This window comes from Pinus tabuliformis, chromosome 5_1 (genome assembly GCF_031772625.1).
Source record: "Pinus tabuliformis cultivar Carrire ecotype Pingquan chromosome 5_1, CPIR1, whole genome shotgun sequence".
NCBI classification, from domain to species: Eukaryota; Viridiplantae; Streptophyta; class Pinopsida; order Pinales; family Pinaceae; genus Pinus; species Pinus tabuliformis.
This window is the reverse complement of record NC_142305.1, coordinates 882,273,789-882,292,359: the sequence shown is the minus strand read 5'-3', so window position 1 is coordinate 882,292,359 and position 18,571 is coordinate 882,273,789. Positions and strand designations below refer to the sequence as shown.

Here is an 18,571-nt window from a genome sequence, read left to right as displayed (position 1 = left end):
CCGTACAAACAATTTCTAGGCAGAAGTACATGGTAAAATTTTACTGTTGATAGAATGTTTATCATGGCTAGATAGAACATACAATTTAGTTGATGTTGTAGTTCAATAACCTTTCAAATATTTTGTTGCTTTTGCAGGTGATGAGAATCTAATGATGGAGATGCATGAAAAGGCCTTGAAAGCAGCTCTACCTGATGCAGCTTCTAAAATTGCAGAATCTGTTCTTTCACTTGTAAACGGTGGCATTAAAGGCAATTAGTTTTCTCTTGTGAGGACGACTCAAGTTCAAATCTCAGTGAGAGCGCTCAGGTAAAAGTTGCTTGGGAGATCGGGTGAAAGTCTGAGCAACCTTGAGCCCACAGTGCAGAGAAAGAGTAAATAAAATGCTCTGTTTGTAGGCTAAGCCCAAATGTTCCTTTTATAAGCAAACAATTAGTTTTTCCTTATTTAAATATGTATTTGATTAATATAGAGGTTCACGTTAAACCATGTTGATGATCTAAGGTGTTATGCTGGAGTTCTTGGTCACCCGATTGAGATATTGAAAATAGGTACGATGACAAGTTAACATGATACTCATGTATCGCTTGAAGGCATCACTTTATGTTTTCCAACTGTTCCATATAGCATTACGATATTGGAAACGAGGATGGTAATGAGCTAGTGTACTGATTTCTCAATTTCAACGGTATCGGATTTTGAAATAAAGCATTACAACTTGTGCCAAACTGAGTAATAAACGCTTCCGAACTACCAAAAGCCTTGAAATTTAATAGGAAAAAGAAGTCTATGAGAGAAAATTTATATGCTGTATCTCCAATTCTCATAGACTAGGGGAATATTAAACACTCCCCTTTTGACATAAGGCCTAACGTAATAATTCAATTTATTTATGACTGGAGAACATAATTACTGGTAAAGTTATTTGCAATTAAAATTATTTTCTTACTTATAGCTAATAGATCAAATTGTCTAGAAAATATATATTAATTATCAAACATAATCGTAATGGACTTGTAAGATTCATTATGATGTAGCCAACCAGTACAATGCTGTTAATAAAAATTCATATCTGTTTACTCAATATTGATGAAAAATATAGTTATTCTGTTTCATTGTCCTAACATTATTTTATAAATATTTCAGATTCTCATATAAATACTTTACTTTCATAGGAGTTCCCATTGCCGTCGTTATTGACCAGTAAGGAACATCTTGAAAGTTACATTGCATGGCTATGTTCAGTGTTGGTATGAGAATGAAAGTAGATAAAATAAGGATGAATATATTTTGAATTAAAGGTACTAAAGTATATTGAGTTTTCAGTTTAAAAGAAACCATTACTATGTGAGTATAATGGACACAGGCTATATCACTGCATCGTCAAATCTGATTCTTGAGGTTTGAAATTTGACGAATTTCGTCTGTGGACAAATATGTTTGGTAAAGTTCGACATCAAATTAATTCATTTAGATTCAAAATTCAATTGAATTTGGCAATTAAATTTGTTGAAGTTCAAATTAAATTCATATTAAATTCGATTTTGAATTACATATTTCCTTGGAATCATTGTCATTCTCCCAAAATATATTGCATCATTTTGCACTAACAATTTCTTTTGAGGTGGTTGTTGAGTACAAACCAGGTGAATTATGACAGAGCAAAATATATGTATATATTAAAAAGTTACAAGTTAAGATTGACTTATTTGCATATTCTTCATTTTAATGAATTTACACACATTGTATTTATATAGATTGAACTTCTACACAATCTCAATTTATTTAATTTAGGTTGTCATGTTACAATATCCTGCCATCAAAATGGTGCTATGGTTTAGTTTATCTAGCCCATTTCCTTTAAATTCTTTTGGAGGTGAAATGCACTCATATGGACAAATATCAAGCAATTTCATTGACATGGAAAAATTTGCTAATACTATATAATCAATAAACATAAAATTTTCATTTTGGTATCGCTAAGGCTCTAATATGATACACTTTTCAAAGAATTAAATGTAAATAAATGTAACATAAAGCCAACTTATTTAAAAGTTAAAATAGTACTTTCATAAAAATAACATGAGTTCAAACGTTTACCCATATGAATATAGTGCAAGTGAATAAAAAATGTCATTATACAAAATGTTATCAGAAACTAAACATAGGACCCTAAGCTTGAGCACAAATAAAGAAATATTAAACTTTAGTAGGTAGGAGCCCAACGTTGTATATCGACCCATTATAATTGTTGGGTGCACCAATTTTGATTGGTATTGATTTGACAACAATAGGCACCTATATGTCATTGTCCAATTTAGGTGGTTTAGTAGTCTCCAAAATAACAAGGGCCAAGGCCAATAATTTTTTGTTTTATTTATGAGGAAGTAGGCTAGTTACTCCATAACTTGTGCATTAATTTGACCCCATGAATGGCCTACTCTTCTCTCTAAGACTACCTAGAATGAGCTAATTGAGTTAGGGATGTGCTAAGTGGCTCTTTGTTTATGTTATAGGAGACACCACCTCAAAAGTCAAGCAATTACTTCAAGTGGCCCATTTCCACCTAGATTTTCCATACCAATACAATAATTTGCAAGGAAAAACTTGCATAGATTAGTGAGTTATCAACCATGAGAAATCTTGGGAAGGATCTTTCTCAAGAAGTTGGCCACATAATGAAAACTTGACCTATCCTGTGAAAACTTAGCAAGGGAACACAATAAAAAAATACACTTAAGCATTTTCACATGCCTACACCAAGGATGAGCATTCCAAATGCCAAAGTGAGCGAGTTTCTTATTTAGTATTTTGTTACAATGGGGAAGGAGGTTAATTTTCCTCTTGCTCGCCTCTTTCTAACTATGTGGCTAGACCTATGGCATGGCCTACCTCCCACTCTCTTAAGTTTCCTAAGATGAGACAACTAAGATGGGGACATTTCAGGTGGCTTTATACTTATGTTGCAAGGCCATCTCCACAAAATTCAAGCGATGGTTGCAAGTGGCCCATTTCCACTTGGATTTCTCATACCTATGCAATAATTTGTAAGGATAAACTCACATGGATTAGAGGGATATTAAACCACCGGAAATATTAAGAAGGCTTCTCATTAAATAAAATCTCACCCATATTCCATTAGAAGAAGATGAGTTTCACACCAAAAAGGTGATAAGTAGTGTCAAACTCTACAACCCACAAATTTTATCTCCTAGGCAATAAGCTCTTGTCATGTTCTCTTTTATGGTTTTACTTATGACATGGTCAGAGTGGACTTCTAGGGTTGGAGGTAGCTAGGTCACAGGTGTTGGTTTACACTATCAACGGGCCCGAGGGATTTTGGAGGGGTTTTGTGGAGTTTCTTTGAGGTTCGATGGCATTCGCTTGGTATATACCATCATTTGCACAGTTTGTTTTTCATTCTGGTGCATTCCAACAACTTTCAAAAATCACAGTTATTAATGGGTCTGACTCAATTAATTACACTTAAGGTGGCATTCCGAGAGGAATGCTTGATAGAACACCTTTAGTGTAATAGCTTGTTGGAACCAGAACAAGAACGTTTATAGGATGAGATGGTTAGAAGGGAGTTTTAGTGGCCTAAGGAGACATGGTGACCAATTTACCATTTCCCCGCATTAAAAAGATATTTTAATTAAATTAAAAAGAGGGAAATGTGTTCAATGATTAAAATAATAATAAAATAGGAGGTTCTAGAGGGGTTCATCATATATATAAAAAGAGGAGGCCATTGGAGGACATCTTGGATTTGATCTTCTTCTTGTATGAGAGGTTTGAGAACCTAGTTCTCTACTTTATTTGTAGCCTCAGGATGGAAATCCTCAAGTGATTTAATGAGATTGGGTGAGCACCCATCTCCCCTTGGTGAATTCATCTAGAATTCACAAGAGAGCTTAGCAGTGGTAGTTCAGTTTAATTTTAGTGGAGGGCCCATGCAACATTAGAGCATATTCTTGAGGCTAGTTCTATCTCAGCTATCTCAGTGGTTTCAACATGTAAAACCCCAATTTATATATATTATAAATAAAGTTGAGATTATTTTTGCTCATTATTGTTCTTTGTTGTTCTATGTTGCTAGATTTTACATGGCAATTTTCTCTTTATGAGTGGAAATTTTATCTGAAGTATTTTTGAGTTAAATTTCGAGAAATCTCCAAAAAATTTGTGTTTGGAACATTATAGTGGTATCACAGTTGGTGCTCCGACTAGCCTGAGGGTTATTGCAAACAAGTTTGTGGGTTTATATGTGCCAAAATATTGTGTTATTTAGAAGATTTCCCAGTGCTAAAGATTGGAATTTTGAAACAAAAAGGTCAAATTCATCTTAGGTCGAATTATTGGTAGCATTTTAGTGTCCAGTGCTATTATTGGAGTTCGAATTTCCTTCTACATCGATAGGCCCAAAGCATTATTCAATAAGGTCGTGAAACCCTTATTACCATTGGTTGAGAGCATCTTTAAGTTGGAGGCTGAGAGAATTTTCAATTGGAGGTTGAATCTCTGAGCGTGAGGGTCAATGATGGCTACATTCAGAACCCACTAGTGTTTGAGCGCAACTATAAAACCATCTCGCCACCATTTTGGGCCAAAATGTATAAGGTGGCAAATTTCTTTAAAATTTTATGAAGCCATCACAATTATAAGTAGGGCCATGGAATTTATTTTTCTTTGGGCAGACTCTTTGTTTTTGTGAAAACAAAGTTTAAAGGGGCCATCACATTATTAGAAGGGGCATATTTAATCAAATATCATTTTGAAATAAAAATGGGGAGATTTACTTTTATGAAGGCCCAAGTATTCTGCAGTGTGGAACAAGGTAGCAAAAAATGGCAAAGGGTATGGGGGAATACTAGTTTTAGTGAAAGAAAAAGAAGGTCGTCACATTCAGTTAATTAAAGAAGATGCAAATAAACAATATGTATGGTTGAAAATATCAGAGAATGAGAATCACATAAGAATTGCAACATGCTATTTTTCCCTTCAAGTCTCAAAAATTTACAAAAATAAGGGGCTTGACAGCAAGGATCCGTATGTAGCTTCAAAACAAGATATTTCCTTGTACCCTCAGTAGGGAGAAGTTATTTTAGTGGGAGATTTCAATGCTAGAACAACAAATAATCAAGCTAGCATTCTTTGTTGCAAAGAGGATAACAATCATATTTGGCTCACTGAAGAAGAGAATCCCCAATGGGTGAGGTGTTCAGAAGATGACAAACTTAGCAATCATTTTGGAGAGGAGTTGCTTACACTTTGTGGGACTTTCAACTTAATTATTTGCAATGGTCTAGATAGATGGAAAAGGTCTGGGAACTTCCCTTGCAACACATACAATGGGTAAGTGTTGTTGACTATGTGATATGTTCATAAAGCTTAATAGAAAAGATAGACAAAGTTAGTATTGGAGAGCATATTTGGGACTTAAAATCAAACCATAACCCAATTTATATAAGGTTATCATGGTTAGAGGAAAGGCATCATAGGCGGAAAACCCAATGCTCTCAACAATCACTATCAAGGGGCAAAATTATTCTAACACAAGAAAATTGTACTATCTTCAATACAATGCTAGATAGATTAATTCAGAAGGAGAAAATTGGTTTCAAAATTTTCAACAATCATGAGTTAACAAATATAAATCAAAGTGCACTTGAGAAATGCAAAAGAGAAAAAAATAGGAAATCAGAATCAAATTGTTTTCCTGTAAATGCTTGGTTTGATGAGGAATGAAAAATGGCAAGAACGACCTTGAAAAAGGCAGGAAAGGAGAAGATGAATGTAAAGCTATACAAGCATATACTAAAAAAGAAAAAAGATGAGTTCATGCAAATAAGGAGAGAAGAGTTAATATATTTAAGCAAGAATAATCCAAAGCTTTTCTGGCAGGAACTGTAACCAAAGAATAAACAAATTGAAAATAATATTACAGCGAACCAATGGTTTGAATATGCAAGGAAACTCTATGAGAAAGAATCTGAGACAGAGTCCCCCTAGAATCAACACAAATTCAAATTTTTCACATTATAAGAGGTGGAGAATGGAATTAAGAAGCTGAAAACAGGAAAGGCAAAGGACTTGGTTGAACCTCAAGCAGAGTATCTAAAATGGGGTATGAATGCTCTTGCACCACACATCATGGAAATATTCAACAACGTCATTCAACAAGGATTCCCAAGAGGCTGGACAACTAGCGTAGCAGTACCCCTTTTTAAAAGTGGAGACATTAATAATCCATCCAAATATAGAACAATTATGATCAATCATTTGTTTGTAAAGCTTTTTGGCAGCATGGTAGAAGAGGGAATTAGTAAGTGGGCAGAAGTAAAAGAAAAGAGGGCAAGAGGACAAACGAGTTTTACGCTGAAGCATTCTACAGTGGATCATGGCATCACGTTGAGACACATTATTGAAAAGGTTTGGGAGGACAAAGAAGAAGTATTTTGCTGCTTTGTTGACTTCAAAAAAGCATTTGATGTTATATAATGGAAGAAATTGAAATTCCTGTGCATTATAGAGCCACTGTCCATAGACTTTATGAACAAGTGAAAGTGAAAATTAGAACCTCAACAGGGATTTCAGAAAGCTTTAGAAGTGAGAATTGGAGTCAAGCAAGGTTTCCCTCTCTCTATACCCTACTCTTTTTGGTCTATATATTGATAAATTGGAAGAGTGGCTAAATCTGCAAGGTGGAGATGGTGTCCAGTTGGGGGAGTTTATGATAACACTTCTTTTATATGCTAATGATATTGTATTGATTTCTAAATCGGCCCATGGATTGCAAATGCACTTATATGCCCTTGAGAATTTTTGTAGAGCAGTGGGGATGCAAGTCAATACTAACAAGACCACAATGATGATTTTTTCTAATAAAATGAAGCAAAGCCAACATAACTTTTCTTCTTTGAAGACTACGTTCTTGAAGAAGTAAATGAGTACAAGTACCTTGGGATTGATTTCAACAACAAACTCAATTGGAAGGACCGCAGAAATAAGAGAATTTTAGGATGGTGGAAAGCATTATATGCTCTTCAAAACAGATGTAGAGAGGCAAAATTATGGGATTGGAAAACGATTAAAGTGCTTTTTGGACTCCTAGTTTGTCCAATGATGCTATATGGGTGTGAATTATGGACTAGCAGCACTCCTCTCTCAAAATAGAAACAAAATGAGAAAATCCAAAACCGTTTGATCATGAGCAAGTTCAAAATTAAAAGTTCAGTACCTTATGAGATAATGTAGAGTGAAACAGGAGCAACTCCCATTGAAGCAATTGCTATGGTGCGACTCATAAGATATCTAAAAAGAATTGAGAAAATGAGAGTAGGTAGATGGCCTAATGTTATCTTCAATGAATGCATGAGTGAGAGAAAGAAAACATGGATGAAACAAAAATGCACATGGATGCAAAAATGGAATATCTACCTCAATGTCTGTCCCACAAATGGCAAGGAGCTAAAAGATTTTGTTATGGAGAAGTTTCGTAAAAAGGTATGGAAAAATAGTTGGGTAGAAAGAATAAATATTACATTGAGGAATTCAACCCTACGTGTGATCTACAACAAAAAAAGTTCATTGGAGCCAGCATTTCGTGGAGGGCAAATGTTCTTATTGCTCAATTGAGGACCAACTCACATCAACTTTGATGTGAAACTTAACGGTGGAAAAGACCTAAAAAAGCTTGGGAAGAACGGGTGTGTACATTTTGCACGTCTGGGGTTGCGGAATCGGAAAAGAATTTCATTTTGGAATGTGATGCGTTCAAATACGTCAGAGAAAGTTATGAAAACTTGTTAGCATTGTCTTTTTAGCGAGGGGATTGTTGGAAGGTTGGGCCAACCCATTATCAATTTGAATCGGAAAAGATTGAATTGCAAAAAGCGAATAACAAAGAACTAATGGTCTAATAGACTATTTTTAGTCTAGTAAACTTTAAAATATCATTTCATTTCAAAGGGAGTCAAAAGTATATGATGAAAGGTTATTGAATTTTGAATTCGTCATCAAATTAATTTCCAGAGGAATTAATCGAGGGTCGAGCTTGTCGTAGAGGTAGGGGTGATTCTCACCATAGCAGTGGAAGGATGAAAAGCCAATTGAACACACCTCTAGCATTTGCGCATTGTTAAAATGCTCTGGTTGTATGCTACGATTGTGTGCACATCAGCGGAAGAGCGATCACTGTACCTGAGCAGAATTGGCAAATCACATAGCAGAGAGGCCGTAAAGACCAAATATTTCAATTAATTTGAAATCTAGTGTCGGCACAGTCGATGGTTGATTCTGCCGCGAGCAAGGGGGACATGTTTCATACCATCGTGCGCACCGATCTGTTGTGTACAAGGCAAAATTATTTACAAGTGGCCGAAGACATCAACATCATTTTCAGAAGGGCCGAAAATAATCTTTGAATCTTTGGTTCGTGGTTTTTCCTGAGGATGAGAGCACGATTTTTCTGAGCATTTGCTAGCTGTGAGGACGTGTTACTTGGCTCGTAAGCGATTGACCACCAGCGCGACGATGCATCCAACCCGAGCAAAGGCATTGTGTTGTGCGATTAGTCAACAACGTAATTGAATGCAATTGCATATTGATCAGCATTGAAACAGTTGGTAGTATGGTACAATCCACTGTTGAGTTGGGGAGTGCGCATCGAAATTTTATGGTGACTATAAACAACGTCATTAATTTTCGGGACAGATCGTGCATAGTTGGGATGCAAGGAATACCGACTGGCTCACAACCGAGAACCTAGTCGAGCTGCCAACTTGCCATCAGTAGGGAGGTAATGATCCATTGGTTAGCCCACAGTCAATCGTAAGAGGTGAATCAAGACCACTTTCGAGTTTTGATTCCATAAGGGCCACTGATTTATACAGTGCGATTGAGGAAAAAGGCAGTGCGCTTCTAAAGCAAAAATCTATTGGTGTGATCACAATGCGAGTTGTCGTTACTTATAATACTCTTGTGAGATCAGAGGTCGTAGTTGCATGGCTTTGCCTTAAATACTTGCAACAGATGATGGATCGATATGTGACAAGTCTAGACAAAGGATGTTTGTTAGAATTGTAATTTAGAGCCGATGCAGAGATCAATAGCGGTGCCAATGAGCCCTTAATATTGCAGGTGACAAAGGGGTTGTGGTTATGGTATGTGTTAGAAATTTATGGTTATGCATTGGTCAGATGTTGGTGGCTATGGGAGTAGATATATTCAGTCTAGTGCCAGTATTGAATGAACATTACACATTTGTTGGTACACTAATGCTTATGTTGTTGAAAGACTTGTCCCATTAGTATGTTTGTAAAGCGCGCTGCGCTACAGTTGATATAATATGGTAGGTATTAGTGTCCCAGGGAATGTTTGTTGTATTGACCATATCAGTGTTATATCACCAAGGTTTGTTTAATAAGTGAGCCAACACAGTGTACCTTTGCTATAGTAAAGTGTTACTTGTTAATTGTCATGTTGATATAAGATGTGTAGGTATTAGTGTCCCGGGAATGATTGTTGTATTGACCATATCAGTCTTATATCACCAGGGTTTGTTTGATAAGTGTGCCAACAAAGTATACCTTTGCTATAGTAGAGTATTACTTGTTAATTGTCATTGTGATTGTTGTATTATGCCAACAATAAATATATATTTATGGCTAGCAAAGAAGGGTTTATATGCTGTTGTAAGGGGTTGAGATTTTGAGTGAGAATGTTGAACTAGAGTCTAATGTGTGGTAGAATTGAGCATGTACATGAGAATGTGTTGTTTATCTTATCCAATAGTTTGTGAGAAGTCAATATATTGAGTCAGCCTAATGTACTTGATTTTATTGAGCCTAAATATGGAGGAAGCACTCATAAACTCTCCTAATAAACTAGCAAAAACCATCAACAAATCCTTTTCCAAGGGGATACTCACTTTGCTACAGCAAGAGTAGCCAAAAAAGAGCATGAGTTGAGACACAAAATCTTTAAACTTGGGACAGATCTGAAACACATGAAGGTCACGATGAAAGTTCTTTTCAAACTAGAAGAATTGAAAGCACTCATTTCCAAAGTACACTAGTTAGAGGGGAAGAAACTAATTTGGGCCCTAAAACCAACTACCCCTGCCCTAATACAAAACAAGTTCTTGGAGTACCCTTGTGAAGGGGTCACACTTCCAATTGCCTCTTTTCTTAGCAGTATCATAATGCTGACCGCACTTTTACCTCCTTACAATAATGACATTGTATCATTCAGAGAAAATCCTGGTTGCAGGGAAAAACCTAAGGTAACCTCAGAACCTCTTTTAGATTGACGCTGGCCCTTCAACCTAGAAAGGGATCTCTCTGTAAAACTCAACTACCCTATGGTCATTGTAGTAGAAGGTTCTGTACAACTGAGTTCAAGCGGCCAGATTTAGGTATATGGATGAAATTTGTTGGGTGATCTTCAAAACAGTTGGGCATGGAATCGAGCTATTAAACAAATGAGATCACAACTCCAATGAGCAGGTTGTACAAAGCATGAGAGTCACAAGTCCTTTGAATGTTTGGGAGATTTGGAAAAATGATGACTAAAGGAAAACAAAGTTTATAAATGGCCATAATAACACATATTAATGACTGGTCATTTTAAGATAAGAGCATCAAAGAAATCCAATCTCATAAACTAACATTCTCAAAAATTGAAGAAGACAATTATATAACAAAGAAACACTAACAGGGAGAAGTAACACATGAATTTCCTACTAACTTCTCATTAAACACTGTGAATACATCAAGATTGCTCAAATATATTTAGACTACAAGTGTTTTTCCAATAAAAGCCAACCCCGTTTACATATTCATAAATTGTTTATATGGTGCTTTACATAACAATTTTACAAAATAATAGTCATCACATAATTATAGAAACAAAGAAATTTTAAATATCTCTCAAGTTGTTGTATGCAAAGATAAACTTAAAAATATTATGTCTTTCCTAGAATAACTATAGGAAAATATGCTTGTATTTAGGCAAAAAGAAACATCTGGTCAATTACCTCCCTTGAAAGTAGAACAGGTCCCTAAACTGTAGTTTAACATCTCTGCTATCATAACAAGTCCCTTTGCAATAATCCATAAAAAATGATCCTTTGTTTTTCCTGTTCTTCTTCAATTCTACTGGAAAATTTTTAGCCTTCAAATTTGGAATTTGTTTCAGTAATGTCGATCCTCTACCTTTGAATCTGGAGTGGTTGGAGTTGTTTTCATAAAAACTTGTTGACTATCCATTTCAAACTACCATCCCTCTTTTCCTATGTTTCAATAGTTGTCGACCCATCCATTTGTTAACACTTTTGCATGGTCTTATCAGAGAAATTGCCACTTTATTGTTTTACCGACACTCCTTAGCCCCTTGCATTTTTGCTCCTTTGGAATTTTTTTATTATATAAGCGGGTGAGTGATTATCAACTCAATGATATTGGAAGCTTTTTATAACGTAACTTACGCGAATTTCCGATTTCTGTCTTGGTTCCTTTTTCTTTAGCCCTTCCTACATTTCCTTGCCATAAGATCGAGGGATGTGACCTACTGCTTAGCCTTGAGGTGCTAAGGCATTTTTTTCACTGCCAGGGGCTATTTTCCTTTGTTAAATACTTTAAGATCTTAGTTCTTTAAGTCTTAACGACCACGCGCTAGCCTCAATATTAGAGCCTCCTCTAATCGAAACCTTTTAAGTGGCAAGTGTTACAAAGCTCTGATATCCTCAACCTTTGATATGACGTCATCACTACCACGTGGCACCTCGTGAGTGATGACATGTGTCACCCTTATTTCCCCCTTTAGGACCCCTCAAAATGCCAAAACTGCCTTCCATGTGTCCTTCCGTACTGCCATGTCATGTTGACATCAGATGCCACATAGCTTTATCGGAACCAATCATATTACGCCATGCATCCCACTAGAGGAGAGAGGAAAGGGTTCATCCTACTTTGGTTTTGCGATGAATTTCTTTGTTAACTTGTTTCAGCGTTCCCCGACAATTTAACACTATCGACGCTTTCCCAGTGGTTTTAACACTATTGACATTCACATATTGCAACATTCTTAAGTTTGTCACCTTGAACAAATGCCGATATGTGATTTCCGATGTGTCGATCATTGATATGCTCAGATTGCAATTGTCAATATGCCATTTCCCATGGATATGCAGTTGTCGATGTGTGATGTGCAATCGTCGATATAAAAGACCTGCCGATGTGCCTATCGCTATGGACCTTCGATATGTGATCGTCAATGTTCCCTGGGCCTCCTATATTCCTTCCTTTCAAAGCCTTTCAAACCCTTAAGCTTCAACACGCCATATCTTTTGATCCAGGAGTCCATTTTTAGAATTCCACATATCGTTGGAAAGATTGTTCAAAGCACTTTCCAATGGAGAGGGTTTGATGTATACTTTGAGTCCTTATGATGCTTGGAAAATGATTGAAAAATTCTATGCTTATTTACTTGGATTTCCAAAAAATGTTGACAGCCCTGCTATCAACAAATTTTCCATGTTTATTACAATTTTAAATACTGGCACTACAACTGTCAACATTTTCCAAAAAAGATTTAAAAATGCGAAATGTTTATTGTGATAACAGGCATAATGAGGAGAGTCTTCAAACTGATAGTAGAGACCTTTTAGAAAATGGATAACAATGAGGGTCCTACATTTGGGAAGAAACTTGAGATTGTAGAAGTCATGGTCTTGGTTAGATATTATGACATCATGTTTGATTTAGAGTGTGATGACCCAATTCTCCAAATGTTCCAATTCTTCTTCAGCATTAGGAAACATCATCTTGACGCGGTCATAACACATATGTAGTCCATTTTGTCTTCATGTATGGGGGGCTATGATGCCATTTATAGGGAGTTGCAGACTAGATTGTTGACCATTTGGAGGAGAGAACAACTAGTCTCACCTGCTGCTTATGAACTAGCCAAAAGGTTGGTTGAGAAAAACATTGGGTTGTTCAAAATACAATTGACCAGGTAGGAGCTGCTCATGTGTGGTGGATCATGCAAAAAGAATGAGATGAGGAGGACGAGACTTTGCTTCATCTGCAAGGGACCTTGGGGACCTAACCATTCATGCATGGGTGACACCGAGGAGATGATAGAGGGAGATCAGGGGGAGATTACTTCTGACTTTTGGGGTGAGGATTATTCTTCTATAATTGAGTCCATGGACACCTCTCAGGGGCATGAGCAGTCAGGGGTAGTTGTTGACAGCAACTCAGAGATCCAGCCATGTTTGGAAGAGGTGATTAGTGAGAAACAACTGGTTCCCATTCAGTATGAGAAACACATAGTGGAGCATAGTGCGCATGATGGGCCATCTTTGGAGAGGCAGTTGATGGCTCATGTTGAGCCCATGATGGAGGAGGATGAGCAGACATGAAGCTTGAGATTCTAGAATTCATGGCCCTAGTTAGATCTTATGACATCATGTTTGATTTGAAATGTGATGACCTAATTCTCCAAATGTTCCAATGTGTTGATTTCTGGTAGCATCGGATGTGCTCTAAGTCTCAAAATTTGCAGGTAGGTTAGCAGACGTGTATTCCAGAATAATTAGAAATCGTTTTAGGAAATTCCACCAAGAGACAATTTTATTAAAATAATTAATTATTTTTATTGGATGCCTAAGTCTAAACTTAGGAAATTAAAATAATTAAAGGGTATTAATTAAACTAGGGGTGAAACTTCTAGAAGAAGACAAGGATCAATCCAAAATGATCTGAGCCATTTATTAGAATCTAATATGGGTCGTTGATTGATCAACGAGAGGATTATAAGAAAAGGCTTGATGGGCATTTGGAAAACACATTGAATGAGAGATTAAAGATCGATTTTCTCAAGAGAGCAACGCATCAATTGCTGGAGAGGTAATCGAGGAGATTTCTTACAATGTGGGGCAGGGACAGTTTTCCAGTTGGAGAGTTTCCTGGTTGAGGGATACATTGTAGAGGAGGCAGAGAGAGATCCAAAAGAGGCAGCGCAGAGCCACGCTGAGGCAACAAGAGACTGAGAGGAGATTCGAAATTCGTTGGGGAGTTGATTTCTAGAGCTAGAAGTCAGGGTGTGAGACCAGAAGGGCAGAGAGTTGAAGTTCTAGAAGCAAATCGACCAACAAGAAGGGTTACATAGAGCCTAGTAGTTGTGACACTGAATTGCATAGGCTAACATATAGGCAGCACAAAGGCAGTGTGGGGCTTGCCATCTAGAGCCTAGATCAATATTGAATCTCTAGTGATAGTGTGAGTTTCTCACTAATTTCTTTTCCAGTCAAATTCTTTGTATCGAATAGCCAGTAAGGCAGCCAAAAATTATATTCAAAAACTACTGCATAATAATACAAACCCTCAACTGCTACACCGGTTTTCCTGCATTGGGTTTTTCTAGGGACATTTTTCCAAAAACAATGGTGTCACTTGTGTGTGCTATTTATTTCTTGCTTAGTATTTGTTTCCTCATATAATTTAATTAGTGAAAGCTGCAGTTGCATTTATTTCGATGTTTACCATATAATATTGTAAATAACTTGATTCAGTGGGAGAAATATAATCAGTTGGTGCAGCAGTGGTTCGGGGATTCCGAATTTTCACACAATGCTTCTTCAGCATTAGGAAACATCATCCTGACATGGTAATAACAAATATGCAATCCATTTTGTCTTCATGTATGGGGGGTTTTGATGCCATTTGTAGGGAGTTGTGGACTAGATTTTTGACCATTTGAAGGACAGAACAATTGGTCTCAATTGTTGCTTATCAACTAGCCGAAAGGTTGGTTGAGCAAAACATTGGGTTGTTCAAAAGACAATTTACCAAGGAGGAGCTACTCACGTTTGGTGGATCATGTGGCAAGAATGAGCTGAGTAGGATGGGCCTTTGCTTCATCTCCAAGGGATCTTGGGGACCTAACCATTCATGTATTGGTGACACCGAGGAGATGATAGAGGGACATCAGGAGGAGATTACTTCTTACTTTCAGGATGATGATTCTTCTTCTATAGTTGAGTTCATGGACACCTCTGAGGGGCATGAAAAATCAAGGGGAGTTGTTGACATCAACTTAGTAATGCATGTTTGGAAGAGCAGATTGATGAACAACAATTGGTTCCCATTCAACATGAGAAACACATAGTGGAGCATAGTGTGCATGATGGGCCATCTTTGGAGAGTTAGTTGATCGCTCATGTTGAGCCCATGATGGAGGAGGATGAGCAGACATTATGCAGGTTGTACATTTAGGAAGAAGCTTGAGATTCTATAATATTGAGGGTCCTACATTTGGGAAGAAGCTTGAGATTCTAGAAGTCATGGCCCTGGTTAGATCTTATGACATCATGTCTGATTTGGAGTGTGATGACCTGATTCTCCAAATGTTCCAATGGTTCTTCATCATTAGGAAACATCATCCTCACGTGATCATAACACATATGCAGTCCATTTTGTCTTCATGTATGGGTGGTTGTTATGCCATTTGCAGGGAGTTTAGACTAGATTGTTGACCATTTGGAGGAGAGAACCACTGGTCTCACCTGTTGCTTATTAACTAGCCGAAAGGTTGGTTGAGAAAAACATTGGGTTGTTCAAAAGACAATTGACTAGTGAGGAGCTACTCGGGTTTGGTGGATCATGCAGCAAGAATGATCTGAGGAGGACGAGCCTTTACCTCATCTGCAAGGGATCTTGGGGACCTAACCATTCATGCATGGGTGACACCAAGGAGATGATAGAGGGAGATCAAGAGGAGATTACTTCTGACTTTCATGATGAGGATTCTTCTTCTATAGTTGAGTCAATGGACACCTATGAGGGGCATGAGCAGTCAGGGGGAGTTGTTGACAACAACTTAGAGATGTAGGCATGTTTGGAAGAGGAGATTGATGAGCAGCAACTGGTTCCCATTTAGCATGAGTAACACATAGTGGAGCATAGTGCGCATGATGGGCCATCTTTGGAGAGTCAAATCATGGGTCATGTTGAGCCCATGATGGAGGAGGATGATCATACATCCTTGGGGCGAACCATTGATGAGGAGTAGGCAAATGTACAGACAGCCACTAGGGAGGTAGTATTTGTAGACATGGGTCATCAGGAGGCGTTGGGACCTGACTAGTTTTGTAGGTAACGAGTGGACTGGTAGAGCATGGAGTTTTCAGTCAAACGGGGGAGGATCTTTAGGAGACAGTGGTGCATCCATCTTTTGGTCTACCCATTGACAAGGTGTAGGTAGACACAGTGGCAGATAGCGAAGTTGCAGTATTTCTAGGCAACAAGTCTCTCCAAGAGTATGTAGATAGGGCATGTAGCACGGTTTGCCCACTTATAGGGAGAGAGGGAGGGATTCGTAAACATATCTAGCTGATTGGTTGGGAAAATATTCATGAGTTGATCATGGTGCTGCTCACTGGACTCGTACCATACATAGGTTCACATGAATTTGATCCTTCCCACGGGATGGATTGGTGGGAGATCATGAGTCGATATCATGTTGGTGGCACGAAATTCTCAGTCTAGAGCATAGTGCAACAAGAGCCATGGAGCATTGTTACTTGTTCTTGGTGGCATTGGGATCTAAGATGATTTTTTGATGACATGTTCAGTCAAAGATTAGTCTGGAATCCGGGCATTGAGGGGTTCATTCATGGTGGGTTGACATAGAGGCATAACATCACCCAGTGGTTTGTATGGGATCTAGTTATTGGGTCTCAGTTGCATTGGGCCACCATACTGGTCCACAGGTTTGGATTGCTTGAGGGAAAGCAATCTTGGGGCGGGAGGATTTTTCATGTTCCTTTTTCTGGTTTTCCTTATGGCATGATTAGGGTGGACTTCCAAGGTTGGAGGCAGTTAGGTCACAAGAGCTGGTTTACTATATCAGCGGTCCAAGGGGTTTTTAGAGGGGTTTTGAGGAGTTTCTATAAGGTCTGATGGCATTTTCTTGGTATATACCATCATCTGCACAATTTTCTTTTCGTTTTGGTGCATTTCGACAACTTTAAAAAATCATAGTTATTAATGGGTTTGACTCAATTAATTACGCTTAAGGTGCCATTCTGAGATGAATACTTGACAGAACACTTTAGTGTAATAGCTCGTTGGAACCAGAATGAGAAGATATATAGGATGGGATGGTTAGAAGGGAGTTTTAGTGGTCTGAGGAGGCCTGGTGGCCAATTTACTATTTCCCCACATTTTTTTTATTACAGTGGAATTGGCAATAGGGGTAGCCTTGCAACTTGTGTTACACGGGGTCGATTTTGACCGCTATCTCTATAACCACTGGGAGTTGCACCTGCCCCTCTATACAGCTCCAGGGTAAGTCTGAGGGATTTGAACTCGTGACCTTCAGTATGGAGCTCGCATTTCTAACGAACTTCACCGCATTGTGATTACCAACTCGCCTACCCCCTTGGGGCTTACCATTTCCCCACATTAAAAATATATTTTAATTGAATTAAAAAGAGAGAAATGTGCTCAATGATTGAAATAATAATAAAATAGGAGGTTCTAGAGGGGTAAAAAAAGGATGAGGTCATTAAAGAACATCTTGGATTTGATCTTCTTCTTGTATGAGAGGTTTGAGAACTTGGTTCTCTACTTCATTTGTAGCCCTAAGATGGAAATCCTCGAGTGATTTAGTGAGATTGGGCAAGTACCCATCTCCATTTGGTGAATTTATCTAGAATTCAGAGGAGAGCTTAACAGTGGTAGTTCAGTTCAGTTTTGGTGGAGGGCTCGTGTAGCATTGGAACAGATTCTTGAGGATAATTCTATCTCTGCTACCTCAGTTGTTTCAGCATGTAAAACCCTATTTTATATATATTATAAATAAAGTTGAGATTATTTCTGCTCATTATTGTTATTTGTAGTTCTATGTTGTTAGATTTTACATCGAAATTTTCTGTTTATGAGTGTAAATTTTATCTGAAGTATTTTTGAGTTAAATTTCGAGTAATCTCCAATTTTTTTGTATTTGGAACATTATAACTCTTTAGGAAATGGTAGCAAGGAGAATATGACCACAAAATGGATCAACATACCCCTAATCAATCTTCGCAAGGGAACAAAACCATAAAATGCGATCAAGTGTTTCAATAAAAATATGGTCACATAAGGACAAGGGTTTTGCATATCCAAGTGACCTTGAAAAATCATTTTCTTGGGTTCCAATACTACCTTCTACAAGTGACACACCATGAACAACCAAGTTCTCTGCTTGGTCTTGAACCTCCATAACTTATTTAGGAAGCCATCAAAGACTAAGTTGTGTACAAATGTAATGTCCTCATTTTCAGTTTCCCTTATGATGCAATTAGGATGGACTTCTAGGGTCAGTGGCAGTCAATTTATAGGAGGGAGATTGCATCATGAGAGGGCTAGGAGGGTTTTGGAGGAGTTTTATGGTGCCTGATGGAGTTTTCTTGTTGCATTTCAATATCAGGGGAAGTTACGCACAATTTTTTCTTGGTTCCATTGCATTCTGCTGAATCCTGTAAAACAGGATTATTATCAACATAATTTATTAAAAA

The 18,571-nt window shown here is 37.6% G+C and overlaps 1 protein-coding gene across 1 annotated transcript in view; it reads left to right on the top strand.

The window, feature by feature from the left end:
• Nucleotides 1–813, top strand: part of LOC149167637 (UDP-Glycosyltransferase superfamily protein) — a 248,101-nt gene extending 247,288 nt beyond the window's left edge. Inside the window, exon 4 of the mRNA XM_089433065.1 lies at nt 138–813. Within this exon, the coding sequence (XP_089289191.1) occupies nt 138–259 (122 nt within the window). The 3' untranslated portion in view covers nt 260–813. The remainder of the gene's footprint in view (nt 1–137) is intronic.
• The last annotated feature ends 17,758 nt before the right edge of the window (nt 814–18,571 follow it).